The following is a 27,923-nucleotide window of genomic DNA, read 5'->3' as shown; positions in this document are numbered from 1 at the left end:
GAGGATCCCAACTGTGGAATTGTGCCCTTAAGATGCAACTTGGCCATTCCGTAGTGGGGATTTCACTTTTTAGGTCATTTCCCTTTCGCATCAAGTTAATACAACTTCTATTTGGTCGGTATAGGCTATTTGGTTCGACATTTGAAGAGTCATCATAATTAATAATGAGACTCAATTTAACAACTCCAAATTCAAAGACTTCTATGAATCTTTTAGGGTATGCCTCCATTTTAGTTCAGTAGCATTCCTCAAACCAATGAGCATGCCAAAGTTAATAATTAGGCCATACTCGAAAGATTTAAAAAGATAAAATCAAAAGCAAAATGAACATGGGCCAATAAACTTTCATGTATTTTATGGAGCTATTAGACAACTCCAAGAGTTCCAACAGAAGAATCCCCTTTTACTTAGCATTCAGTATAGAAGATGTGGTCCTAGCTAAGATTGTTCTGGCAATCATTCAGACATAAGAGTATGACTCGCAAGCAATTGGGTTAACTTAGATCTACTTAATAGAACCAGAGCACACCTTTGACACTTGACTTATAAAAGAATCGTAGCAAGGACCTTCAACCATAATGTATGGTGTTGGAGCTTCAGCATGGATGACCTGGTCTTTTGTAAAGCTGAAATTAGTGAACCAACTAATATCGAGGAAAGTTGGCTCTCATTTGAGAGTGACCCAACAGGGTGATTGAGGAGGTCCAATTAGGAACTTATCATCTACGAACCCTCAAGGGCTCAAACACCTCTTGGATCTAAAACATACAACATATAAAAAAATGCTATCCTTAAAAGTATATCATTCTTCAATGCATTTATACTTTACATATTCAAGTGAATTTTTTTTTCTATTTCTTCAAAAAACTTTACATTATGTTCAATCAGGCCTCCACATCAAAAAGAGCCCACCAATAAAATAAAAAATAAAAAATAAAAGAAGAAGAAAAGCTAGTCTAAAGATGTTGAGGCCGACCTATGCATCTAATAGGCCTACACTTCATCATCCTCTTTTAGAGGGGGAGGAGGTAGGTTCATCAATAAGGAGCGGATTAAGGAAGCCTAGTATGCCATCACATGCTTGGCCCCCTTAATCTCTTATTTATCATGAGCTAGGGGATTGAGTGTAGGGAAATCTAGGGGCGACATCATATGCGCAGCGGAAGAACAGAAAATAAAAACCTTAAAATTTTCAATACATGTTTGTCATCGTGCATAAATTGGTGCATAAAAACCCATGACATAAAAAACCACATATGAGATAGTTGTGTTACCTAGGGAGATCGTCTATCCCTGAATTCCTATAGATTTGTAGGAGTGGATGAAGGAGGTCAAGCATTCTCCTATCTAGTAGTAATCCACACAACAGGGCTGTAACAATGCTCCTTAAATCTCTAGGCTTGTTATTTGAGGAGGAGAAGGGGAGAGGAGAATATGAGGTGGCTACCAAGAAGTCTCAACCTATGGGCCTTTAGTTACCTCATATTTATATATGTCCCCAATTAACCCCAATGGATAATATCCTATTGGGTACTGGATCTCCATCTAATTATCCAAGTCTCTTAGATTAGTGGGTCTCTACCCAATAATCTATTATTAGCTCTTATTAGATCTCATCCATGGGATCTAATAATTTAGGGGCTTATTGGATATCCAATAAGTTATGGGCTCCAACGGATATCTTATATCTGAACCTCTACTCTTTGCAACACCTATCATATGTGTTTGATCCTTTAGGCTTAATATCGAGCTAGCCATAAGTTATACTTATCAAAACTTCTTCTGACTTAGTAAATTATTATATCCATAATAATTCACTCGACTCATCGATTACGGACGTACTATGCTACTACGCCATAGTCCATAAATAATACAGGGGAATCTAATCCTTTGGACATATCTATCATCAATTGTCGTGTACCTATAGTCAATCATCCATCTAATATCTCATAGACTATATATCGGGCATGGTACTATCAAACCCATGCGGTTTCTCCTCGAGTCTCGCTCTAATCGAATTCTCCCGGAGAACTCTTTCTCTCTCAATCTGAATGACCTTGGCCAAGGATTTATTTGAGCAAGAACATACAGGATATTCCTCTCATGATACCAAGAGTGGAGGATCCTCTATCGATACTCAATAGCCCTCGTAAGGTTGGTTACGACTCCTAGTAATCAGTTATACTAGATCTGAAACTTTCAAACCTATAAGTCTGATATCAAAGAGTGGAGTACTTATACAAGATATCCTTAGTGTCTCAAGTTTAAGGGCCAGATACACTACTAGGACTACAAAATTACTATTTGATAATAAGGCATCATCAACTATCTAGTATTCCGTGAGCGGATCAATTAATGAACTCATTCTCCAATGAGCACCTACATTGTATCCTTAGTGTCCCCACACAAGCAGCTATAAGACCAGCTATCTCCATCATATGGATAGACATACAGTACACTAGTCTATCCGGTTATCTCGATGTCCCTCTTAAGTAATATATGACCAGGATTATTTAGAGTCTGTGTTTAAAGATGAATTGGTCTCATTATCATAATCTCATCGTAATCCGATCCCCATTGCACAAATCCTCGGACATCATAATATATATATATATATATATATATATATATATATATATATATATATATATATATATATATATATATATATATATATATGTAATAAGCAATATAAAGTGATAAAAATATCAAAATATAATAAGCAAAAAGATTGCGTGTCAAATCACACATGTCATCACTCATGTGATTGGCTTGCAAGGCACATATAACTAGCATTGAGGGCTTCGATCACCTTGGTAGGTTCGATGGTAGTCGATGGGCCAACAAATGTAGGTTCTGCAATAACCTCCTTGGCGTGACCTCTCTAGTAGTAGCGACCTCTATGGGGTTATGGGTAATATCTTCTTGGCTAGTTGTCTCTGTACCATCTGCATATTCCCTTTTGGCCTCATCATTAAATTTATCCTCCCCTTTATTCATAAGAGGAGTAGACTTACTCTGATCGTCAATTTTTATCACCTTCATCAAAGATGACTTTCCCATCATTCAATTACTTGTATTGAGACACTTTAGGAGCTCAAGACTAGGATATTTATAATGCATTGGGGATATCATAAGTTGCTACTTGAAGTACCAGGCATTAAAAAAGAGTCAGGTTATACCCTTCTTAAAGCCTTTAGACGCCTTATATTTGGTCACCCTCTCTGGCTCATACTACGGCTTTTTTGCCTCCTCTACTTAAAGCTACTCGATTAGCTGCACTATAGCCTATTGCAGACCAACGTTCTTCACCTGAAGGGCTACTATGTCAGCATCCAATTCCATGATGTCTTCGTTGAGCTGGACATGGTCAACCTTTGCCTTCTTTGTAGACCATAGGGTGATATCTAGTCAATTTCCTAGGTCTATCTATAGACGATGTTCTACCACCAATTCTCATTCCAAGTCCATTTTTTGGACTCAGAGCCAGTCGACCTCATTAGCCATGAAGTCCCCCTCTAGAGCTCTCCTCTAGAGCTCTTTTTGTAAAATCAACCCTTTTCTTTAGTACATGGGCTAAGATAGTCAAAGAGTACCTGACTCAATCCACCATGGGAATCCCTAGGTGGTGATGCTACATTGAAACAAAAACTTTTAGTTACTTAAGCAATGATTAGTGAAAGAATTATTTGAGAAAGCTGAAGCTTACCTTGATGAAGGCCTTATTATCGATGACAAGATCCTTTGTGGACCTCAAATATAGCCCCTTGGTCAGGCTCGAGAGGAGCACCCTATAATTCCATACCATGGCCTCCTGAGGAATTTCCTAAGCTTGACCAACATCCATAGTGGATGGTCAATTGTAGGGAACTCTCCCTTTTTAGGCGAGGCGACCATTGCTTTACACTAGATGGCCATACCTAGTCAATGAAACAAAGGTTGAATGTATTTACTAAGCTAACACCTCCCGGTCACGAGGATGGGGCAGAGGTCACCTGATGTTGCGATCATTCAGCATTGTCCTTCTTGAGTCCCACATACTATGAGAACTGTTAGTGGCTCAAGAGGATGCGAGGACCTTCAAACCCCTTCGATGTTGACTCGACGATGGAGGCAGGGTTGGCAATGTGGTAGTTACAGGATGTTTGCCCAGATGTGCCTTTGAAATGGTTGTTTGGTCTTGACCATTAGTAATCGCTCAAGTCACCTTGCGTACCTCTAGGGGTGGCTCATCCCTCCTCTGGCTTCGAGTTGTAGCCTTAGCTTATTTAGTTTTAGAGGCCAGTTAGCTCATCTCTTAACTCCTTGGCATTGGGGTCTTCAGTGATACGAAAAATATTTCCACGAAGATTAATCTCTATACATGAAAGGTCCATTATATCAAGTTCTATTTGCCCAAATGGAGGGAAAGAGCCTAATTGACTAATCTTAACTTTCCTAAGCCAAGCCTCGCTCATTTGGAAGATGGTTGTGGGCTTGGACAAAGCGACAAATAGTTGACAGTGTCGCTCCTGCTTCGGTCTGCTCAACCTTAGAATTGTGTTATGAAACTTCCTTGTGGACCATGCTAGATTGATGGGCAACCTCCTCCATGAAGAAATAAAATGATTTCTCTTCTTCCAACTTTTCTCAGAAGAAAGCACCCCCCGGACTCGGTAACTAGGATAAGCACAAAGGAAATAGGCTGAATCCTTGAGGCTTACAGTAAAGCAAGCTTATAGTAGGGTTAGGGTTGGGAGATACTGAGCCTTCAACACTCCTCGACGAAAGTGACCAAATACCAGTAGGTGTTTAGCACCACTTGGTGGAGGGAAAAATTTTCAAAGGTTCAAGACTTCAATAAAAAAATGATGGAGGTGGAATATGAGCCCTGCCCCCAAGACATCAAGAGAGGTACAAAAGAAATAACGTGACTCATATAGTTGGTCACTAAGATGAGAATCTACTAGCTTAAACTCTATAGGAATATCAAAAACCTCTTTGATATTTATCAGGTCTGCCTTTAAGATTCAAGAGTCAAAGTCCTATAACCTTAGCATAATCTTCAAGGTTTGATCACCCGAGGGGCTTGCCTCATAAGAGGCATCCCCAATGACTCTGACCCCTTCACTTGAGGAAGAAGTTATGAAAATTGATATTAAAGGTAGTGACGGAACTAAAGAACCACCTGATTTACGGTTGAATGTTGATAAGAAGCTTGATGAGGAAGACATTTAAATCTTATTGAATGAAAAAGCTACAAGCTTTGAAATCTAGAGAGTTTGAGAGTCTGAATGCTCTTAGAGTGTTCAAAGGCTTGAAGGCACAAATGATTTAGGGGGCTATTTATAGTGCCCAAGCGACCTTTCTCATAATAGCTTTGCTGGTTGATAGGACACATGGTGAAACAACATTGGTCGAACCAAGCTTTGCAATCATTACGATCTTTTGAATTCTCAAAGGCACATGCAACCCTCGCATGGATGTCGGGCCGAACGACACATGACATCTGGGTCAGGCGAATCAAGAAAGTTATTATTCAACTAAATTCGACGGACACCCAAAACAATGGGCTTGTCAAAGATTGAGGCAAGGATGACACACGCAAGTTGTCACATTAACACATCCCATCGAATAAATCTGACGAATGCCATAGCCCTCCTCCAAACTATTGAATAGCCAATGTGTCAACCGTGCCAACCGTAATCGAAATGATAGCATGTGCCAACCACATCCATCCACATTATCATATGCTGACCGTGATTGATTGGAAAGTATGTCGACCTAGGTCGAATGGTCGAACAATCGAGTTGTCAGAATACAACATTGCATAGCTCACGGGCCAAACACATATTTTAATGATGCATAGCCCACAAGCTAAAAGTGTATTTCGACAATGCGCAACCCATGAGCCAAATGTGCATTTCGATGATGCATAGCCCACGACCCACGATTCAACAGTGAATGATCTATGGGTCGAGCACGTCTATTCTTCCTACCAAACCAAAGATACATCACATTCATTATTGAGTATGCTTCTAACTCAATATATTTATAACCTCTCGACTCAATGTGGGGAGGGCTAGTGATAAATAACAATGACATGGCAAGTGAGTAGGCACCGTATGTCAACACATGACAAGATGTGTCAACATATGATTAGCTATCACGGACATCCATATCAAACACCACCGTACCACCACCAAGGCTTGGGCCCATAAATTGGTGGTGATTGATCTGAGTGCCAATTGAGTGATTTGATCCATTGGGGCATGGGAGTTGGATCGGCCACCACATGTCCAATCAACCAAAAATCCGAACCTCCCCGTCAACATGTTAAGACATGCCAAAGTCAAATCAAACATCTGAGTCACCTAATTATCCAATCGAGCATCTGAGTCACCTAATTAGCGCACCTAAGCGTAATGGGTATTAAACATGCTAGATAAGATGTCAATCCACTTCTCCAGACGTTAGTTGTTCAGTTCAAAAAATTAAATTTCTATTTAGTCCGACTATTTTAAGCTTAAACACTAATTTGATCGTCATAGGGGTCGTAGTCGAGAATGCCCTCTCGACTTGCCTCGCAGGAACTCGATCTTATGAATCCGAATATTTACTTCAGTTGGGACAATCAAATTCTATGCTCCCAAATATGATTCAGGAAAGGCTTCGAGCGGACTCAATGGCCCAAAAGTCTACAAGCTACTCTTGTATCAGTCCAACGGGGAGGAATCATTGTCTTCGTCCAAAGTATCTTCACAATCCCAAGAAAGGAGGCTTTCAGATTGCACAATCGATGTTGGAGTAAAACCATCCACCACAGCACCAAATTTCCCATAGGAATCATTGAGCAATGACTAATTCATGTACAAAGAGCTCGATGGGTTTGATACCCTGGAGGTCAGCATCGAGTGTTCGACGTAATTCTTCTATGCTTCAGTGAGATTGAAGGAGTCCGCAATCCTGTAGAACTCCTGCTTCACTCTCGGCCAGACCGGCTCCGGTGCCTGAGCGTTGAGAGTGAACAGCTTGCCACGGCGAGCGCAGCAGACGGCGACGTTGTGTCGGCGAAACGAAGGTCCTTCCACTCTGAACTCCAGCCTGTAGTAGTTCACGTTCTTCGAAGGATCCTCCCTCACTGTTGCATCCACCAGTGCCGCACTTATATCGGATCCTCTTCTGGACCCAGCAATCCTCCTCAACACCGTCTCGCCCACCTCCTTCGGCCCACCGAAGTCCTCGATCCTGTTACAGCAGAATTCACTCGACGATCAGCTTGTGCTTTTTGTCTGAACGACGAACGCAGCAAGAAGCGATGAAGTACGCGAAGTCACGAGGGACGTCGGAGACGATGACGCTGACGTTGAGCTCGCCGTTGGATCCTGGAGGCCCGAAAGCAGCTACCGGCTCGCTGACGCTGCGCGGCGGTCGAGAGGATGGCCGGCCATTGACGAGAGGCGGCGGGTCCAGAGGTCTCTCGGACTCTGCTTTGCCTACAGCTCTGTAGAGCACCGTCTGGTCTCCGACCCAACTCTCTGGATATATGAACTCTGCACATTTCTCGGTGTAAAGCCAGAAATTGTCAGCGAAGCCATATAAGCTTTCAGATCTAGCAAGGCATCAGAGGGGAAGAGCAGTCTTACCGAATCCATTGGAGGAGTCGAGGCAGCGGGTGAAACCCTGGACGGGGTAGAGGACGTCGAGCCTCAGCGACCGCCCGAGCTCTGGGGAGAGGCCAAGGAGGAAGCTAGTGACGCCGCCGAAATTGGCGCCAAGAGCGACGAGCGAGGCGGAGCCGATGCCCGTGAGGAGCCGTCGGCGGAACACCGCGGCGAGCGAGGCAAACTGCGCTGCGGTGGACTCTGGTCTGCCGCCTCCGGCGGCGGCGGAGGGCCGGATGCGGCGGGGGATGGGCAGGGAGGAACGGGGGCAGGTTACGGCACGGAAGGCCATGGCTTGGGCTCGAGATGCTCAGCTTGTGGTGGGGAATGTGGATGAGAAGCTCGATTGCTTCAGCGGTACCAAATTTCCAATATATATATATATAGTTTTCATTTAATTTACGGAAATTAATAATTGTTGGTGGAGTGTAGAATCTGTACGTATCTGACAAAGTCAGAGACTCGGATTCACACAATCTCATATTCCAACCAACTAATTCAAACGTGTGTTCTCCCAGACACCGTCCAATGTGATAGAGAATTATTATTATTGTTATTATTATTATTATTATTATTACTATTATTAAATCATTTTAAATTAGTACAAAAATTATATCCCAAAAAAATCCAATCTAAATGTAAAAGAAATCACTACTGTTGAGTTACATAAATATAAGTCTAAGAGGAACCTCATCCAAGGCGGCTGTCACACGTATTTGACCAGTCTTGCTTGTTGTTCGAAACTATCTATCTCAAGAAGAAGTCAAATTACAGGAATCATGACTGGTAGGGGTGAAATCTTGGGGATGGAAGCCAAGCAAAGCAATGTGGTGGCCGGTGAGTTTGGCAGAATCATGTTGAGTTCTTTAAAGCTGTAATGGGACCAGAAATGGAGATGGTGAATGGAAGCTGTTCCATGTGCAGAACGTGAAGCACACACTGTCAATAGTGTACTTTTTGACCTGAGAGAGCCAATGATGGTGACAAGTGTTTGAATTCCATCCATGTTGGAGATGACTGACAAAGCTTCTGATGAAGAACACCAATTGCTCTAAGAGAATCCTCTCTCTCTCTCTCTCTCTCTCTCTTTTATGTTCTTTCTTTTCCTCTATCCAATCTCCATTTTTCATTCTGCAAAAGGAACCAGAGTGCAAGTATAAACAGTGAGAACTTGAAATCAATAAACAGATTGAATTAGCAGAAGAACAGTAGCAGCAGCAAGAAAACCTTATCCTTTGTGGCTCTTCCAGTTTTCACCAATTCATCAATCCAAGTTACTACACCATCTCTTGAGCATATCAAGCAGAACAGACTAGCTTTACCTTTCTAAGAAAAAGCACAGGATTTATTTTTAGCTGGAAAATTTTGTTTCAGTGAAGCATAAAGTCTGGCAAATGCACTGCCAAGATTCAGAGACTTGCAACTCCTTCATGACCTCAAATCCAAAGCTCAGATAGTTCAATACCAATAAAATATTTTGCCATGACAGAGAAGGTAAAAGTTAACAGTGGAAGAACACACGCACATTAGTCTAAGGTACTCAACCCTCTTCAAACTTTTATAGCTTTAAGTAACCACTGAATCAACCTGGTTAATTTGCAGAAAAAAAGCATCAAATTGCAATTATGGTATTCTACTGCAGAAAACTTATAACCTTTCACTGCATATTAAATCAGTGGCTAGCTCATCTGCATTTAATTCCTGAATTACCTCTTGCTGCTGCTCCTATTGTTGCAGAAATCAGCAAGCTGGTCTTTATAGAGTTCAGTATCCCCCATAGCAAGCCATGGTCTAAATAACTTCTGCAAAGAATGGATAAAGAATATAGACATGCAACAGAAACTTGGAATGTGAGAGTTAATACCACAATACAATAAGTAAATCTCCGTCATATTCAGACTTCTACTTCCTAATGAAAATTATGTGTTTTCTTTTGGTATGTTGGATATTCAATAACAAAACAAATTGCAATAGATGCTAAAGTAAAAACAACATAAAGAAGCATCATGTGAAGGGTTTGTCATTAATAGATTCATTCATGTTTAAAATCTACTTAATCTTCTATTTGTTAAACAATACCCAAGCTTGCTTTTACACACAAATTATGCCAAGTTTAAGAAAACAGAAAACATGCCTCAACTTAATATGAAAGTTTTATATGACAATTCATGTCCCAGAGCTCACTTATCTAATGATGATTAAACCAGAATTATATCACACATTAACACTAGTATTACTAGAAATGAAGACAGAAAATCTAATGCTATATCATCATTAGGGAAACTGGAACAACACAGAATCGTGACCCATGCTTGATTTATTGACGAAAGTTGATAGCACATTCAGGATAATTACAGCCAACAAGCATCCTGTGGTTTATTTATCTAAACCTTCATTGGAGGAGGTTGTTGTTTGGGTAAAAAGAGCCACTCCTAATTAAATTGAAATGGCAGAACAATTTAGCTGCCTCATTTTCAACACCCATTTCTTCGAGAATGTAAATCCACATGTGGAGTTCAATATTGCATCCATGTTATTGTGACAAATACTTAGATATTGCATCTAATGACTCATTATTTTCTTCTGTGAAACCAATAGAAACCTTCTGAGAGCAAGCATGGAAATCCACGTATACTTTGAGATCTTCTCCTTTATCATCAGCAATAAGGCAGAGCTCAAAACAGTTTTCAGAATCTGAGCCTGCAGACCTTTGAATATGCCAGGAAACCCTTCTTTTCCCCATATAGAAGATAAGGCACCCACCATTGTCTTGGGGGTTTTAGATTGTGTATCCTTGTTGGATTCATCTTCAGTATCAGCAGATTGAATCATAACTTTACACCTGTTCACCAATTCATAGGTGTAGAAAAGAAATTTATTAGTATCTAGTAGTAAAAATTACTACCATATGTTTCTTTGATGAAGTGAATTTCTAAGGTTTTGTGCAACCTACCTAATAGCTGGGTAGGTCACGATGGTTGCTACGCTCTTTGAGATGGCTCCAAGTACAAAGGCTGAGAAGGCAGAAAGAACTGCTGGAGATGATTTAGTGTCTGCTGGCATAACTTTACTGCTTTGTTTCCTCAGAATTCTTTGTTTCAACTGATCAAATACTGTATACTATGCATTTTGTCAAGTAAAAAATAACAAAGTCATGATTAGTACCTGTCATGAAATTAAAAAGGTTTTGGTACTTCTGCCAATGGTTTTTTTATGAGACATCATCAGATGGAAAATATTTGGTCTACTATTTATTGAATTTCACAACATTGAGGAGCAAATAACAAAATGATTACAAGCAAATGAGTGTGTATTGAAAATCTTAGAGGTGTGAATTTAACAAGGATTCCAAAAGTTATAATTCCTAGCATCAATATTAAGAGAGAAATGATGCAACTATCTGCCACGTGGTGCTCAAAGATGTGTCCGGAAGTAAGATAAATCTTTAAAATATATTTCTAATCCTCTTTTATTTTTTACAAACCTTCCTGCAAGCAATCAGCACCATTAGGAGTATCTACAGAATTAAGCACACATCAAAATAAGCAAGCTACTTGAGGTCAGAGTACCTGGAAAGGCACCTAAGTCAAATAGACATCAAGATTCCCTAATGCATTGTGACATGAGATGGAATAAATATGATGGTTTCTATGACCTCAAACTTCTAACAAGCTAGAAGGTTAAGAACATGCTGATAAAATTAACAAACATTGGGCTAACCCCAGTAAACACAATGCACTTTCTTTCAAGGATTTAAAGGTTGAAACTTCACGTATTAGTGCATTGGTAATTGCTTCTTCTGAACTGATAGGAGAAAATGTAATGCATAGTGCATTTAAATAAATAACATATGAACATTCTGGAATAAAGTCATCTCATTCATTGGAAAACTATGATGGTAATCTCATATGACAGTTTTTAAAATCTAAGGTACATCCATTAGATCAGAAGAACAGCAAATTATCCAAACAGGCTATGATTGATTTAATCATCAAAGAACAGTGTTAAACTATCTGCACTGATAATCTAGCAGATAGTCATTACTATATGAATTGGATGCCAAATGACACGAAAATGCATTCACATTCAGGCTATCATCTATGATAATGTTTCTTGTTAGTCTTACATATTGCTACTAGAAGTTGTGTGTGTGTGTGTGTGTGTGTGTGAGAGAGAGAGAGAGAGAGAGGGAGAGAGATTATTACACATACAAAAGTACCAGGGATTCCATCTCAGTGAAAGGCAACAAGATCTCTTAGTTATCATGTTCATATCAAATATAACTTAGTTATCATGCATGCATTATCAAATCAAAAGTACTTACCATCTGTCTGGGCAAGGAACACACAAATATCGTACAAAGAAACACAGGCAATGTCGCTCATGATGCATTTATAAGATTTTGTCTCCCAGACAGCAACGGATCATTGTACTTTTGCTCAGTGATATCATGGAAAAAGAAAATAAATGAACAGATCTCGTTGAATTGACTAAAGCAGTTGGACACTATACTCTTTTAAGTGTTCAATTCTTCAATGCTCTTCAATTTACTAGACATCAAAATGACTTATGTTCTCTATTCTGTATAATTCCTGTAGTCTGTACAGCTCAATAACCAACTTTGCCAACCTAGTCTCAGAATCCTCATATTGTTGATTATGGAAATTCTTGCTTCATATATATTTCCTCGACTTGGTGCAAAGATCTCATGAATGGTACATGATGCAAGAACTGGACCTTGTTGTTCATTAAACATTTTCTATCCCACTTCATCAGGATCATGGATTCATCACAAGCCTAATTAATAAGAACTCCATGCAAGAATGAGAACTAAGCTAAAAATAGCCTAAAAACCTACAGTTTTAAAATCAATTCCAGAACAATTTTGGCTCTAAGAAAAACATGAACCTGAATCGCAGGATTTGCTGTCAAGAGGAGAGATATGCCTAAGCCTTCATATGCTTCACTCCAATATCCTTCTGACAGGGTTTCCCATAAACCCTTGGATTTACCGAAGGCACTAGTTTGCATTCTAGAAGATGCAGTATCTAGTGGCTGGAAAGAAAAGAAACTACACTGATAAATATCAATGCAACCAAACTTTAGCTACTTGGCTGTGAAAGAAACAACTCGACTATGTTAGGACATAATATCTAGATTACAGCAGGACATAGTATCAAATTCCAATCAGATAAAGCTCTTACCTGAGTCACAACCACAGTGCAAGCACCAGCAGCAGCAGCGACAACCAAGTTAGCTTTTGTTCCAATAGATTTAGCTCCACTCTTTTGCAGATACCAACGTTTAAAATAGCTATAACTATAAAAATAAACAAATTGCGATATGAAAGATTGCAAATTCTTGGTGCCTAGTCCTTGGTAGAGCGAAAGAAATTGGCGTGTGGAAATTGCCTCCCACAGTACATCAGAAAGCTTCCTGATAAAGCCAGAAAAGAAATCAAGTTAAAAATCCGTATAGCAAACTGCTATTCTGATGCAGTGGAAAAAAGTATTAGTCCTTTGAATATAGATCTGATTGCACTGCAAATTAATAACTTCACCTTCTCTATGAAATATGGTAAAGACTTTACATGGCCAATTTCCATGGATGAGTTCCTCAATTTTCAGAAAATACATTATATGTGCTTTACAAGATGATGCTGGGCCATAAAGAAAATATAAATTAGAAACTGACTATAGATCATAGTTTGCTCATATATCATTGGTTTAGAAGCTTCTGCCTATGGCATATTCGTGACAGTAAGGTTGTTTCAATTGTCTGACAACAATTTGATGAAAAATTAAACACCTCAGCAGACCATATTCAGATTAAATGGAGTCCCATACTAATGCCACACTGTGTCCTACTCTTCATTTCATGATTTCCTGTGGCTTATTTGTTTCTGTTTCTTTAAGACAAAGGTCAATCTTATAAGTTGTTAGATTCTATTAGATGATCAGATCCAATCAAGAGCTTATTCTGCTACTGGTACAAAAGTGAAACTGGTCTTACACCACCAAAAGAGTCCAACATTGAGGACAAGGTTTGTCAGATAGCTTTTGCAACCCAAGCAATCATAAGAAACTGATCTTTTTTAGAATCATGTAGCAAGAAATCTCAAAAAAGATCACCATGTGATTGGTCCATCACAACATTGGCCATGAGAAGGATGTGATGGAGTCCACCATAACTATTGAGATTGAATAATTTAATTGGCAGTTCTCATGTGAAGCATAACAAGAGATGAGTCACAGTAGAAAGTTAACTAACACTAATGAAGCCAATGTAGAAAGGGATTTAGTTAGCTATAATTAATGAAGCCAATGTCGCAAGTTTTCAAGAATTGGGATCAACCCCAAAAATTTCTAGTCAAAACAACATCAGATGGATTAAATCTTTAGATTGTTGGTGTGGTTAAAAAATAAAATAAAAAATTAACATACGAAAACAAAAGTGAAAATACAGAAGAAATAGGATTTTTTTTTTTCAGAACTCAGTGGTGGTCAGGGCACTGAATCTGTTCCTCATTCCTGTCGTCATTTTCATCTTTGTCCTTGTTCTCATGCTTGTCCATGCTCCCATTCCCATTCTTCTATGATAGATCATGACTGACCAAGCTCTCCAGCATTAACTTTCATTTGGAGAAAGAGTGGACTAAGTAAGGCATGCAAATCGTAACAAACAAAGGTTGAAGGAGTGGTGGAAGCAGAGGATGCAAATCAGAGGCAGGTTGCAGTTATGGTAGGTAAGACTAACCATTTTGCCTCAAATCTTTATAAACACTCAAATAATAAAGATCAGATGGAATCAGACACATTGCTTGATCCAAAAATGGTTTTAGCTGGAACGGAAGATCCAAGTCATCCTACAAATCGCAAACACTCAAATTGGCAAGCCCTGAAAATCTCAGGATTTGGATGCAATACCAATTGATAATCCAGATCAAGATTGTCTGATTTCAAAACTCTAATTAGTTTTGATCAGAAAAAAGTGACAAAATACCACAAATTACTGAGCTGTCAACTTTTAGTTTCTATCGATAGATTCTGAAGAAAAGCTCTAGTTCGACTGAGAAGAAAAGTTCAATTCCTCAACAAAAGGATATTTGACTGCAAAGAGCAACCACTATCTTTCAACTACTACCCTTAGCAGAAGAATGTTGGGCTAAAGATGAAAAAAAAAGGGAAAAAAAAAAAGGAGAACTTTGAATAAGTGATAATTGCTCTCCTTGCCATCAAATCTATTAGTTGCTAACTCATTACAGAGACTCGACGAATGATCTTCTATCAGCATCACAACCTACAAAACCCTAATAGCCATCCCAATCAAGCGATCGATTACAAATGGGTGAAGAAGAAAACACATCTTGAAAATTAAAAATTATAATAATTATAATAACTATGAGAACCTCTTTTTTAAGAAAATTAAAAAAAAAAATTCCAACAATCAACAAGCAATCCGGCGAGCCCGAATCCATAATCATGACATCACAGTTGACAATCAACAGATCAGTTTCCAAGATTTTATATGAATCGTTTAAAACGAAAACGAAATCGTCATTGTCCATCCAAAAACAAGATTTTATTTTTCCAGAGGAAAAGACGACAGACAATGAATTAGCTTATTTTTAGCTTGAATCCTTATATGAATCACTTAAAACGAAAAAAAAAAAATCGTCCTTGTCTAAAACAAAAGGGATCTTTTAACTGGATAAAAAGCAAATTAGAAAATCAGCTACCAAGATTTGCATATGAATGACAAAGAACCAAGAGAAATAGTCCTTGTCCACCTAAAAACAATATCTTTCAAGGAAAAGACAACAAGAGGAGGAGAGGGGCGTGATGGGGAAAGGGAGAATTGCCTCACCTGTACTTGCGCTGGCCATGGGATTGGACTTCGGCCTGATACTTGGTTTTGCAAGTGTCGAGGGGGTAGAGAACGGTGGTGCTGACCAGCGCCCCAACCGCCCCCGACGTCGCCTCCGTCAGCGACTCCCAATCCAACCCATCCGCCATCTCTCTCTCTCTCTCTCGGTGAGCGGCGACACACAGCACACCGAGATGAGTAGAAGACGCGCGCGCTCGCTTCACCGCGGTGCGCATCGTCGACGGGTTTATAGCCTGGACGGGACACGGCAGCATCAGATGTCGGCCCTAAACACAGCCAAGCAAGCCGGGGCATACCAAATCAGCCCGAAAGAGTTTCTCGGGTGACGCCGCCTGCCGTATTCGTTTCTGACTGGGGCCCACAAGGTGGGACCATGGTTTCAGACAGCGTCACCAAAGAAGCCCGCCGGGTTGATTCGGCCCCGTCCGATCTCCGGAGACGATTCATTCTCACTGAGCTGAGCGTCTCGCCGCACTTCGTCGGTGGGGGCCACCTTTCGTTTCCCCGAGTCCATACATTTTATGATTGTAATTAAAAGCAATTTATTATTAATAGAAAGATTCGTAAGGTTATTTAGTCTAAGATCAATCGAAAAGTATGAGAATCAAAAGCTCATAAGCCCGTTAGATCTCCCTTACCCTTAGAGATGTCTTTTGGAGTTTATAGGCTCCGAAAGTGTAAAACCGTGCAGGCTCGATCCTCATCGTCCAAAGCAGATAATTCTTCGTACGTCAACCGGCTACACCAAGGCCGGCCAAGTGGTTAGGCACCCGAGTTGATCCTACCGTCGAGATGGTATCGAAGTTTCCTTGAGATGATGGTTGCTTCCTTAAGATGATCCTAAGTGAAGATGGTGTGTTGGCTATGATGTTGATGCCCTCAAGTCAATTTATTCGTCGAGTCGATCATTGTTCTTATGTTGATCGTGTCTTTGAGATGTCTTCAAGTCGATCTTGTCTTTAAATCATTCTCGACTATACTACAACTTCATATAGGTCGCAAGAAGTCTTTGAATAAGTTGAAGTTGAACTTATGAAATGGGTTGTTACTCGAGTTAAGTGTCACTCGATGTAAAAGAAGAAAAAGATAATTGTGACCGACCTAAGCTTTAATACTTTTAATTTCACTTTTTGTAGAGAAACTATAATAGTTATAACTATTGACCAACTGAATCTATGAGTGAGCCTAATTTGTGCACCCGCATCTGACCCTATGTGATCGTGTATAATCTAACTGGTATGTTCTTGAGCTTGAATTGCACCCAAGAACAACTCAATTGCAAATATTTTCTTTTCTTTTAAGTAAATTAAAATTTTAAACCAACCAAATTAATACTAAAGTATTCTTTTCCAACTTTGAAACTAACTAGCTAGCTTAGTTAGTAAAAGCTCTCCAACCATCACAATTTTTCTGATCAAATTCTCTCTCACCACTTATCCTTTATAAAAAAAATATATAAAATCTTTATGAGCTTTTTTATTTGTTCTTAATGTAATTATTTTTTTATAAGGAATGAATTGAAATGGGATATAGATTCTTTGATTTCAGAAGAAATTCTTTTTGAATCATGACTCATAACCTCTTCTGGACACTAATAAAATGGACCAGATGATATTAATTTCATCACATTGAATTGATGATCAAAATTCATCAATATCATTGTAGAATCCATATTTCATCTGAGTTAAAAGTTTATTTATGGCCCCATAAAAAATAATTAACAAATAGGCTTTTTTGTGTGATATTTTTCACAATCAAACCAATAAATCTGAGTTCTTCTCTCGCTTTACCAAATGGACTTCGTTGGCCGCAAGTCAACGACAGCACCGCACGAAGTCAAACAGCCTTGGGATGTATGTGGCAAGTGGACCAGTGTTTTTGGCCATCGAATCCAAAAGGAGGAGGAAGGGGGCGAAGGGAGGTGGATGGAGGGGGGGGAGGGAATAAGGGCACGACTCCACCCCCTCGACGCCGCAAGTGAAGGATATGATGATGGACTCCTCCAGGCTCCGCAGGGAGGAATGCCACCGCACCAAGCATGACTCCGTCTTCTCCGATTGGAAGGTCTGTCGAACTCTCATTCCCCTTCTTTCTTCTCCTTATTATTCTAATGGATCGATGAAGGTTGGAGTCTTGGGGTTTTCGGAGCTTTAGTTTCCGAGAGGAAATCAAAAGTTCTCCTTTTTGAGGAGAAGGAAACTATGATGAACATGGCACCTCCAATGCGTTTTATGCCCCCAAATAGAAGGGGAAAATGGAGATCAACAGAGAAATGTACTTAGCACGAATAGTGTTTGTTGACTTGTGTTCGCTGATTTTGCAATCTATTTCTCTTCTTCGATTAAAAATCAGAGCTTTTCCTCATTTTTCTATATACCTTAGGCTACTTCCTTCGCTAATTGGCGCAACAACGCCATGCTTATAATGCATTCTATGTGCTCGATTAAAAGAAAATGGGTAAAAGGAAACCGACAGTGTACTTAACTCGAACAGTGCTTCTAGAGTTTGTTTACTTGTATTCGCTGATTTTGCAATCTTTAAAAAGTCCGAGTTTTTCTTCGTTTCCTATGCATTTAATCGTCTATCTTTTGCTAATTGGTCCAATATGGCAGAACCACCTCCATGCTTCCTGAGTTATCAAAAAGTGGCCGGCGGATTTAGCTTGGTAGTCCATGCATACCTTTCAGTCACACAGTCTGCATTTCTTTCTGTTTATTGTTTTGCATCACCTATCTTGATAGCAGAAAAGTTATGACATTAACTATTGTGTTATCCAATGAGTTTATATCAATAAACATAAGTTAGATATCTATGTAATGTCAATGTCTTATACACCATTACCATTTCATATTTAGTTCCATACAGATAACCAGTGATTCATGTTTTCCACAGTTATGTCATTGTTTCTAAATTATTGTGTGTAACTGTATCTTGATATTCTACAGACATTGTCTTGGTAGCCACCAGCTTATCTTTGGTTGTACTTTTAACAAAACCAAGCAGTTAGAGACTGAATAATTCTCACTAACTTATAGATGTTTAAACATTGTTTTCGTATCACAATCGTTTCTTAAGAGCATGTGATGCTAAGAAAATAAATTGATTAACATTCCATTCTAAGGTGCATACTGTACAATCCATGTTGCTAACTGTTCACTCCTCAGTTGGAGAAGCTGTCCGATAAATGTTGCATATAACATAATGCTTTAATGTGACCAGATTATATAATGGAATGGGAGATCTATACTATTATTCTGGTAGTTTATGCACATTTAGTTTTATTTGGGGTATAATGGCATTTTCTGATATGTGATTAGACATCCGATCTCATGATGATATGAAATAAAACAAGTCTTTGCCACATCAGCATACAGCTTATATCTGAAGCCTGAAGAATCGCTAAATGGGTTTATGCCCTTTTTTCTTTTTTGCAATTGCCAAATTCTTCGTAATCATAAATCGTAATATAGATTATGACTTGCTAAACCTGAATGAGAAGGAAGTTGTTTCATATGAAAACAAAAGTGCTATAAAGTTGTGCTTGAATTTTGTTGCAGCATATATAATAAGCACATATATAATGCATACATTGGTACAAAACTTTATTCTTGCCTTCTTGGATCCACATGTTACCACACATTATGAAACTTGATGTGCTTTCTTCACTTTCTCAGATTGTTATTGGATCATCGGATTGGGAGGATCATTCCTTGGGCAAGAATGGGGCGGAGAGATATAAAATTCATAACCTTCCTGCTAATTGTTCGTGCCCTGGACTCTATGAATTAGGCATTGCTGTGACTCCAACTGATGGAAGAGGCACCAAGACCCGTCAGCATGCTTTAAAGGACATTGTTGTCGTTTATCTTGGTCAAGCTGATAATGTTAGAACAAGGCTTCAACAGTATGGACGTGCAGGATCTCATTTGGACCATGGAAATTCATTTACTTATTCAGCGGAAAGTGAAACTCCTTGTCTCCAAAAAGGGCCTGGTTTATTTAAAGAAATCTTCTCGAAGGGCTATTCCATTGTGTACAGATGGGCTCCGGTAAGCCTATGATTTATTTTGCATATATTATTAACATGTTTGATATTACTATGGAAAGGAATGAACATTGAGTTGGGGCTATGATCTTTAGACTTAGAAGGCGCTAAAACATAAGCCATCTTAGAGGACTTTCAAGAATGGACTTTAATTGCCATAATTATGTCTCAATTTGTGTTTGGAAAAACTGGTTCTCTTACTTCTTCTGGCAAGTTTGATGTTGGCTATTAGATATATGATGAATAGGCTGTTTTACATTCATAAAAGTTACAGTTTGTGACACTGAGTTGCTGCCATGATTGTTGCCCAATCATGGCTTTCTTTTCTATAAATAGAATACAATTTGTCCTTTTGGATATTGAGTCGTAGGATGTACCATAGAACAGTACTGATTGACACTTCTGACATGACATCTCTGTGTTAGTCAATCTGGTTTGTCTTGAGGCAACTAACTAGTTACCTTCTACAATGGTTGGATTCTTTTCTTATATTTGTCGACTCAAAATTCTAGTTAATATTAAGATCAGGATCGTGATGCATTGTTAGAACTTGTTACATCCCTATTCTTTTGTCTACCTGCTTCAATTTATTCATTATTGTATTACCTTATTTTGTATCATCTATTAGTATACATTAATACATGTCTAAAGTTGGTCTCACTTCTTCTTCTAAAGTTGATCTATTAGTATATTTTAATATTAGTGTATAAATATATGATCTTACTTCTCAAGTTTTTTATGGGCATCTTGAAATTCAAGCATAAAATAAATTAAAGTATCATTATGGAGTTAACTCCACAGACTTTCTATTCATTGGGTTAATGCTGGCATCGACTTTGTATCTTAATTTTTTTCTTAGTGTATGCAAGTTATCAAGACAATACCAGCGAATTAACTTCTTAGAGTTAGGCTTTCACTCTTTATTCAAACATACATACGAAACACAAAATCAGGTATATGTCACAACCTGTCTAACATTTTTTGTTCTTTTTAATGTGTTTTACTCTTTTATTGTTTTAGTTCCTAAATGCCTAAACAGTATCTCTTTGTGTGTAAGCAGATGAAAGACAAAAAAGAAGCAGAGAAGATGGAGGAACAGCTACTTAATTTCTTTGATTATGCATGGAACAGGCGTGGAAATGGTGCTTGTCGGCGTGAAGATATCCTGTTAAAATTAGATAAGGCATCAACCAGGTCTAATTCTGGTTTACTAAGTAAGTTCAAGCAGTGGAAGTGGCCTGTATTTAGCAAAACTGTAGGGATCAAGATTGATGCAGGTTTGTCAATTGATGAAGCAGAATCAGAGAAGACGAGAGGTTTTCTCCCTCAAATCTTCAAATTTGTCAAGTCACAGCGTCAGTCAGTTCAACCGAACGATAACCTTACTCAAGATGAAAAAGTTTGTGGAGTGGCCATTGGTAATGGACACATCTGTAGAAATAAACCTGTGCCAAGACGCAAAAGGTGTTCAGAGCATAAAGGAAAGAGGATTACTGTTAACAGCAATCTGACAAGTAGAGACATAAGAACGATAGAGGATAACTCATCTCTTGTATGCTCTGAGGATAGTGCTGCTGGGAAAATGGTTCAATCTAAGCACCAGAGAATACCTCATATTTATAAATCCTCAAGCGGCTGGGAAAGTTGGCCTCCTGCAGAAGAAATGCAAAAACTCATCCCCATACTTGAAGTAAACATCTGTGGGGTGGAAGCAGAGGATGGAGATATTTGTAGAAGGAAGCCTGTTCCTGGAAGAAAGAGGTGTGAGGAGCATAAAGGAAAGAGGGTAACTGGTAGTGGCACATCAAGCTCAGCAAAAACAGTAAGATCATCTGTATGTGGTGTTCATTTAGATGATGGCTCAATTTGCATGAATCTACCACTGCCTGCAAGGAAGCGATGCACGAAACACAAAGGAAGAAAGGTCACGAAGATTGGTCAGCCAGACGTATTTGAGTTTCAGACAAAGAAACTATCTTCTTTGAATTAAGCGTTTGCCAGAATATACCTTGCATGGTTGACATTGAAGTTGAATGTAACATTTACAACTTCCTATTCAAGTGGTTGCTCATTGCTTACCCTTTGAAGGTTATTTGTAAGTCAGAATCGATACGACAGGCATTCATCCAATCTCAAATGTTTGGCTTGCTGCTCCTGTTCAAGTCTTAGTATTTACTGTTACATCAAAGGGTTGACACCTGAATGCCATCCACATGCATGAACTGATCCAACTGAGCATATCTTGCAGGTTGCACAAGCAGGAAGCAGCAAAATTAACTTTCCAACAATGATATCATATCCAAGGACACTCCAAATATGGCACTAAGTTATAATATGTGATACAGTTACATGTAAAATTAGCCCAAACAAAAGTTTGTTCAAGTTTTTACTCATTGCTGTTCGTAGCTTTCATGTCTTGTATGCCCCCATGACATTTATAAGATCATTGAATCAGGCATGGAGACATCAGTGGAAATCCTTGATTTCCAAGCAAAGAGTTATCTTCAAATACTGATGGTTCCACCACCTGTCATCTTTGTTTCTCTGATATTACCTACAAAAATGTTCAAAACCACCAAAATCAGATAATGCACTTGTTTGGGAGAAGCAACAACTTTTCAGTTTCTATGGTTATCAAGCCAACCGTAGAAACAAGAGTCCACAAGAAAAAGAACAAAGTTCCTCTGGAGTTTTTTTGTGATATCTATATGGAGATGCATCAATTGAGAACACTATACTTGCATTTCACTGTTCTTGACAGCTTCAACCGATATCCAGCCAACCACTAGAATATGAGGAACTTCTTTGTGGAGTTGAATCCTTGATATATTGACTGAGAAAATTTGCAGTTTAAATCTCATGAATCCTAACCGTTTCATTCAAATAGGAAGCTTTTCACCACCCTCACTAAAAAATTAACTTTACACTGCTAAGCTAGTACAACTAAATGCATCAGAAAGTGATTAAAATCTTGAGATTCATATCTAGAATAAATTTCCCTGCAAATACCTTATAAAAGGAACAAGCAAGTTTGCAAACTTACAGTGACCCATCGACAGCATGCATATAAAACTGACTAATACAAAGCCAAAAAAGGCACATTGTTTTGGATCATCAAAATTGTGTTGAACCAAAATAAGCATATACTGTCAGTTATATAAGAAACTTGCCTCAGAAATCAGTGGCAACGCATGACTCTCCCACTCTGTGGACCATCTTGAGCTTGAGCTTGTAGCTAAAGCACCATCCTTCAAAGATTTCAGGGCCTCACATTTCTCTGGGAAGCCTTTGAAAAGCATCTGCACAGAACTCCTCAAAATTGAATGTTCAAGATTTTAAGAAAATGAATGAACAAACAAAACATAACACCTAATCACTTAGTCTAGATCATCTTAAGGTTCTTTTTTGTTTTAATAATTTCGCTACAGTCAGCAACTGCTATTTGCAAAACTTCTACTTGAAGAAAATAGGAACTGGATAGCATCATAGGATGCTTGAGAAAACACTTACCATAAATTCATCAGCAAGCTCAGATGGTGATGAAAATAGTAGCCCATTTTTCTCAACTTTAACAAGTTCCTTAATGCTAGAAGCATTACATGCAAAATCAATTAGTTAGTTTGTGAATGTACTTGAGCAATCATATCACATCAGTGCTCTAAATTTTGTACCAAGAATATGAAGCAGCACACACAGGCAGTCCACATCCAAACATATCAACAACCTGAAGGCAATGAGTTGAACTTTAATAAAAATATAGGAACCTTTATGTCAACCACCAGCAAGTGATTCAATCAAGAATTACCTTCATGGGAAGGTCCAAACCAGATGAAGAAGTGTGCAAGGATACACCAAGATCTGCAGAGCCTGGAACCGAACATAAGTCAAATATCCACTTATCATATGGACATAAGAAGGTTAGATATGCACTTCTTTGCAAATCAATATATTAGCCCACCAAGTAACAATGGATAATCCTCAGCTGATAGCCACATCGTTCTGAAGGCCACACGCCTCAACTTTAACTTCTTTATCTGCTCTTCGTATTTCTTCTTTTCAGGCCCTTTACCTTCATAATTCAACGTGTCCTTTGAAATTTGGATGACATCATACTAGCAGAGGTAAGGGTTGCTTTCATAAAAAAATTCATACCAGTTATGACAAACAACAATCGAGGGTACAATTGCTGTTCCCCATTGCTGATGTCCATCCACAACTTCTCTTCAACAATTGAATCATTCTCACCTACGGCTGCAGCAACACGCCTATCATACATGAGTGCTGCTTGAAGAAGTATGCTAAAATCTTCATCTGGAGTCCTGCATATATTTAAAAATTGAGCAGACAAATCTTCACAAAGTCAGTAAATACAAGAAAACTAAATCTTCAACAAGGGAGCTTCATTTGTTTTTCTTATTTTCTTTTTGATAAATTTTCCAGCACACAGTTTAGTTTGATGGTGTGGGGTATAGTTACTTTTGATACCCTGAGTAGAGCCAGAAGCAGTTCTAGATAAATGGTTTCGTGTACATACCACTGGAAAATAAACAAATCATTTTGGATTAAGACTTCCAAAACTGATTTCGAAACTCAGAATGACACATTCACAGCATGATGCCAATCCACAAGCTAAGAAAGATAAGGTTGTCAGAGATCTCAGTCTTAATGCCATCAAGGCTGCTTCATTGATCATAATTTCAGGGATGTGTGAACAATAAGACTTAAGTTCAAAGACTTATGCTCAATAAGCTCAATCGGTGTGATCGGTACAAATTACCAGTATGATAACGATTGCTACATTGGTACCAGTATGACGATGGTATTAAACAGGTACAGTATAATCGATATATCACAATATTTGAAACAATGAAAACACCAGATAAGAAACTCTACAAAATAATTAGTGGAAAAATTTTATCACACAACAATTGGCACTGATATTTATTATGAATTATAAGGAACTTTGTTAAATATGTATTCTAAAAATCAAATATGTAAAAAAGATGTACTATGAATCTCCTACCATATGAAACTTACCAGCTTGTACTACTGACAACAAGGGCTGGTCTGTTTGGTTTCAAAAAAATGTTACTGTCAATCTGAGAACTAAACAATGTATCACTAGATTGATTCAACTCAGTGATGGCCTCATCAGTATCCAAACCTTCTTGCACTGCAACTAGAAGATAGAAGTGTTTCAGAAAATTAGCACCAAAACAGAAGATGCTATGATGTAGATGTAAAAACTGGTTATTTAATAAGATTTACCAGCACTAACACAATCGCAAACTCCATTTGGTCGACAGATATCATTCTGCAACCTAGAAAACAACTATGGCATATCTCAGAGTCACCACTACAAATCTACATATGAGGAAAAAGAGATGTGACAAAAAAAACTCATGTCACCTCATGCATCTGCCTCATTGAAATAGGATGGAAGAACTCAGGCGGCTGATCATAAAGCACAGTTGCTCTGTGATATTAACGAATGGTACAGAAATGCATAATATCCCAACCTTTTATGTACAAGTTTCATGAATGAGCTAAACTTTCATCAATTCACTCACTTGATTCGCCAATTTTCAGCAAGTTCATGTTGCATTGCCCTTGTAACACATAATGAGCCATCCGTCATCCTCCCAAAATAACTTTCAAACCTAAAAAAGTGAAACATCCAGAAAGAATTAAGTATAATTTTACTATAGAAGCTAGTCAACTTTATACAAATAACTTTAGGAAACTCAAAAAAAATTACCAATGGTAGGTTTTCACAATTATATGACTTCTTCCGTGGGATAACCCAAGAAGTGTATATCCAAAGTTGTGCCAATCAATTATAAATTTAGATCGTCTTAACCAGCTAGACAGTTTGACAGCAGCTAATGTGGGAACAGATGGTGGATTCTGCCCCAAATAGAAGATAAAAAGATGTCAAGTTGCTGATAAAGTTATATCCAGTGGCCATAAACTTCAACATGATAGAGAAAAGCAAAAGTACTTTTTAGAAGCCTTCCATATGTAGACTAAAGTATCTAAAATACTCAACTACAAAATTTGTAAGTCCAACATTCCATTAATATCAGGTAATATCATATATTTAAAGCAAATGAGATGTATCCACCCAAAACTATAGAAATTCTGAAACATATTCTGAAACTGCCAAAAGTTCCACTGCAGCCATTGACCGAAGTCAAAATCAATAGAAAAACCTCAAACCATGTTACAATTTGTACACTTCCATTTTATTAAAGCTTTCTCCAACATTCATGATTTTGCAGGACACTTAAACAAATTTCTTGAGTATTACATTTGTTATCTATGGTTAAAATTGTACCACTTTTATGAACATGCATGATATTACCAAGTAAGATCACAGACTATGAAGGACTATAATAATACATTTAAAAAAAAAATACAAGAATGAGATGCAAACTCATTGAGCACTTTCATAAATTGTCATGCAATAATGGATAGTCAGATGAAACAAACTCATAAATATTGGCCTTTTACATTGATCACCAACTATTACATAGTCATGCATGTATAAATAGATTTTTAAGACGATGTCTGACCTGCACAAGGAAAACATCTGGACGAGGAATCTTAACACAAAGAAACCAAACTAAGATAACAAATTGCAATGCAGCCTTGATTACTAGTGTCAATGCACTTGATATCTTTGATAATCCTCTGAGGTGTATGGACCTCTGAAACAGGAAAAAATAGCTCAATACACATACGGCATCTTAAAGCATGTTCACAAAAAAAAGCAAGATAGAAATATGTACCATTTGGTACAAATGAATAGAATGGTTCTCTCTTATAGCCACATGAGGATCACTACCTGTTCATTAATCATTAATGAGAAAGGAAAGACATAGAACAAAATGGTTGTATAAAAATTGCAAGTATAACTCAGTCCAGCTCTGAATATCAAGGATTACAGCATTGGGATCAAATTCTGATTAGCTTAGGATCTAAGATAAAATCAGTTAATCAACCAACAAAGGCTAGAAATGATCAGAGTCTATCTAGGATTGTCTTGAACATAATTGGAATAGGTTGAAACGTGGGCAGATCTGGATCAGGATCAACTGATCTTACAAATCAAGAAATGTGGCGTGAATGAGAACATACCATTCTAGAAGGTAAAATCGTGCATGACATATAAACAGGCTAATACAATCATCTATAAAATCTCAAGATAAAGATTCAAGTGACTGAAAAAAAATGATGTGATTGTTGATTCCTGAATAGACACAAATTGAAAAGGTAATAGGCCCCTTAAAAATGACAAGAGAAGAAACATAAGCTCAGAGAAGAAAGAAAACAAATAAAAAATTGTATATAAAATATAAATTAGACCTCCATTTGCTACGATGTCCACCTCTAGATTTGCCTGCAGAAGAGGGGAAAAAACAACAATTTCGTAAGTAGTAAGAAATCAGGATACGAGAAGACTTGGGATGATGTAAAAGTATGACCAACTACTATATTCCATAGGAAGCTTGACTACTAAACTAAATGCAGACAAATTAAATACACTGAAAAGCTCAACAATAGGCATAAAACTATTTTCAAAATGTATATAGTGAGATGTGTGACTGAAGTTTCCGGGAAAGGCGTTCATCAGAACGCCTAGAGAATTAATCAATTGCGGTGGATGTGCATCCGTGAGAAGCATAGAACTAAACGTCAAATCTTTGTCCTCCAAGAACCCCCAGCAGCAACAAAGACGGAGAGAAAAGGGCGTCTAGATCAAGGGGGGGTCGCCGAGGAGGGCTACGAAGAAAGGGGCAAAAAGGGATCGGGAAACGTGCCTGTTCAGCGAGGGAGAGGGCGTGGTACTGCATGCGCGGGCTGCGACCGATGTCGCCAAGGACGACCACCGCGGCTCTCCCTCTCTTCTTCTCCGTCGATCCCATCGTCGTCTCTGTACCTTGCAACGAAGAATCCCTCGATCCAAATCAATGCTGCGATTGCGGTGATACTGCTTAGGTCAGACGCGCGATTAAGCGTATATATATATATATATATATATATAGCGATTGCGTAATAAACGGACTAATGTGTCCTATCAAATGAAAAATGATAATTTTGGGTCGGATCCACCCAGAATCCGAGATCTCCAAATTGGTCGGATCTAATAGAATCCGAATCCGAATCCGAATCCACTAAACAGTGATGGCAGCTTAAATATGATTAAAACATTCATTAATTGAATTATTATAAAATTAGTATAAATATTGAGACTCGATTGGGCTTTCTTAGATTAATTAGATAGTTAATCCGATCCAAAATTAAATAAGATGAATTTTTTATCGATATTTTAAATATTTTTAATC

General features: G+C 38.3%; 4 protein-coding genes across 5 annotated transcripts; 1 reads left to right on the top strand and 3 right to left on the bottom strand.

Moving 5' to 3' along the window:
- Positions 1-6,781: 6,781 nt before the first annotated feature.
- Positions 6,782-7,998, bottom strand: LOC135618239 (psbP domain-containing protein 7, chloroplastic-like). The gene is made up of 3 exons (XM_065119106.1): positions 7,626-7,998; positions 7,307-7,532; positions 6,782-7,227 (listed from the first exon to the last, which is right to left on the bottom strand). Exons 1-3 carry the CDS (start codon positions 7,933-7,935, stop codon positions 6,912-6,914), a joined length of 852 nt encoding a protein of 283 aa, XP_064975178.1. The 5' UTR covers positions 7,936-7,998; the 3' UTR covers positions 6,782-6,911.
- A 1,936-nt stretch (positions 7,999-9,934) lies between these two features.
- Positions 9,935-15,753, bottom strand: LOC103995354 (peroxisomal adenine nucleotide carrier 1). The gene is made up of 5 exons (XM_009415921.3): positions 15,510-15,753; positions 12,848-13,079; positions 12,552-12,698; positions 10,597-10,763; positions 9,935-10,485 (listed from the first exon to the last, which is right to left on the bottom strand). The coding sequence occupies exons 1-5, from the start codon at positions 15,743-15,745 to the stop codon at positions 10,206-10,208; spliced, it is 1,062 nt and encodes a 353-aa protein (XP_009414196.2). The 5' UTR covers positions 15,746-15,753; the 3' UTR covers positions 9,935-10,205.
- Positions 15,754-17,408: 1,655 nt separating this feature from the next.
- Positions 17,409-21,730, top strand: LOC103995355 (protein EFFECTOR OF TRANSCRIPTION 2). The gene is made up of 3 exons (XM_009415922.3): positions 17,409-17,594; positions 19,205-19,579; positions 20,636-21,730. The coding sequence occupies exons 1-3, from the start codon at positions 17,517-17,519 to the stop codon at positions 21,563-21,565; spliced, it is 1,383 nt and encodes a 460-aa protein (XP_009414197.2). The 5' UTR covers positions 17,409-17,516; the 3' UTR covers positions 21,566-21,730.
- Positions 21,731-21,838: 108 nt separating this feature from the next.
- LOC103995356 (UDP-glycosyltransferase TURAN) lies at positions 21,839-27,577 on the bottom strand. 2 transcript variants are annotated; one of them, XM_009415923.3, is made up of 16 exons: positions 27,399-27,577; positions 26,944-26,977; positions 26,367-26,422; positions 26,151-26,285; positions 25,334-25,482; positions 25,146-25,235; positions 24,985-25,051; positions 24,844-24,907; positions 24,613-24,754; positions 23,728-23,894; positions 23,534-23,644; positions 23,381-23,442; positions 23,247-23,299; positions 23,086-23,161; positions 22,746-22,874; positions 21,839-22,129 (listed from the first exon to the last, which is right to left on the bottom strand). In XM_009415923.3, exons 1-16 carry the CDS (start codon positions 27,501-27,503, stop codon positions 22,106-22,108), a joined length of 1,464 nt encoding a protein of 487 aa, XP_009414198.3. In that variant the 5' UTR covers positions 27,504-27,577; the 3' UTR covers positions 21,839-22,105. The 2 variants fall into 2 exon arrangements, with proteins under 2 accessions (XP_009414198.3, XP_064978005.1); XM_065121933.1 differs by having other exon boundaries at positions 24,613-24,748.
- Positions 27,578-27,923: the final 346 nt, after the last annotated feature.

The sequence above is a fragment of the Musa acuminata genome, chromosome BXJ2-8 (genome assembly GCF_036884655.1).
Source record: "Musa acuminata AAA Group cultivar baxijiao chromosome BXJ2-8, Cavendish_Baxijiao_AAA, whole genome shotgun sequence".
NCBI classification, from domain to species: Eukaryota; Viridiplantae; Streptophyta; class Magnoliopsida; order Zingiberales; family Musaceae; genus Musa; species Musa acuminata.
Note: the sequence above shows the minus strand (reverse complement) of the source record. Positions and strands in the feature narration are given on the sequence as shown.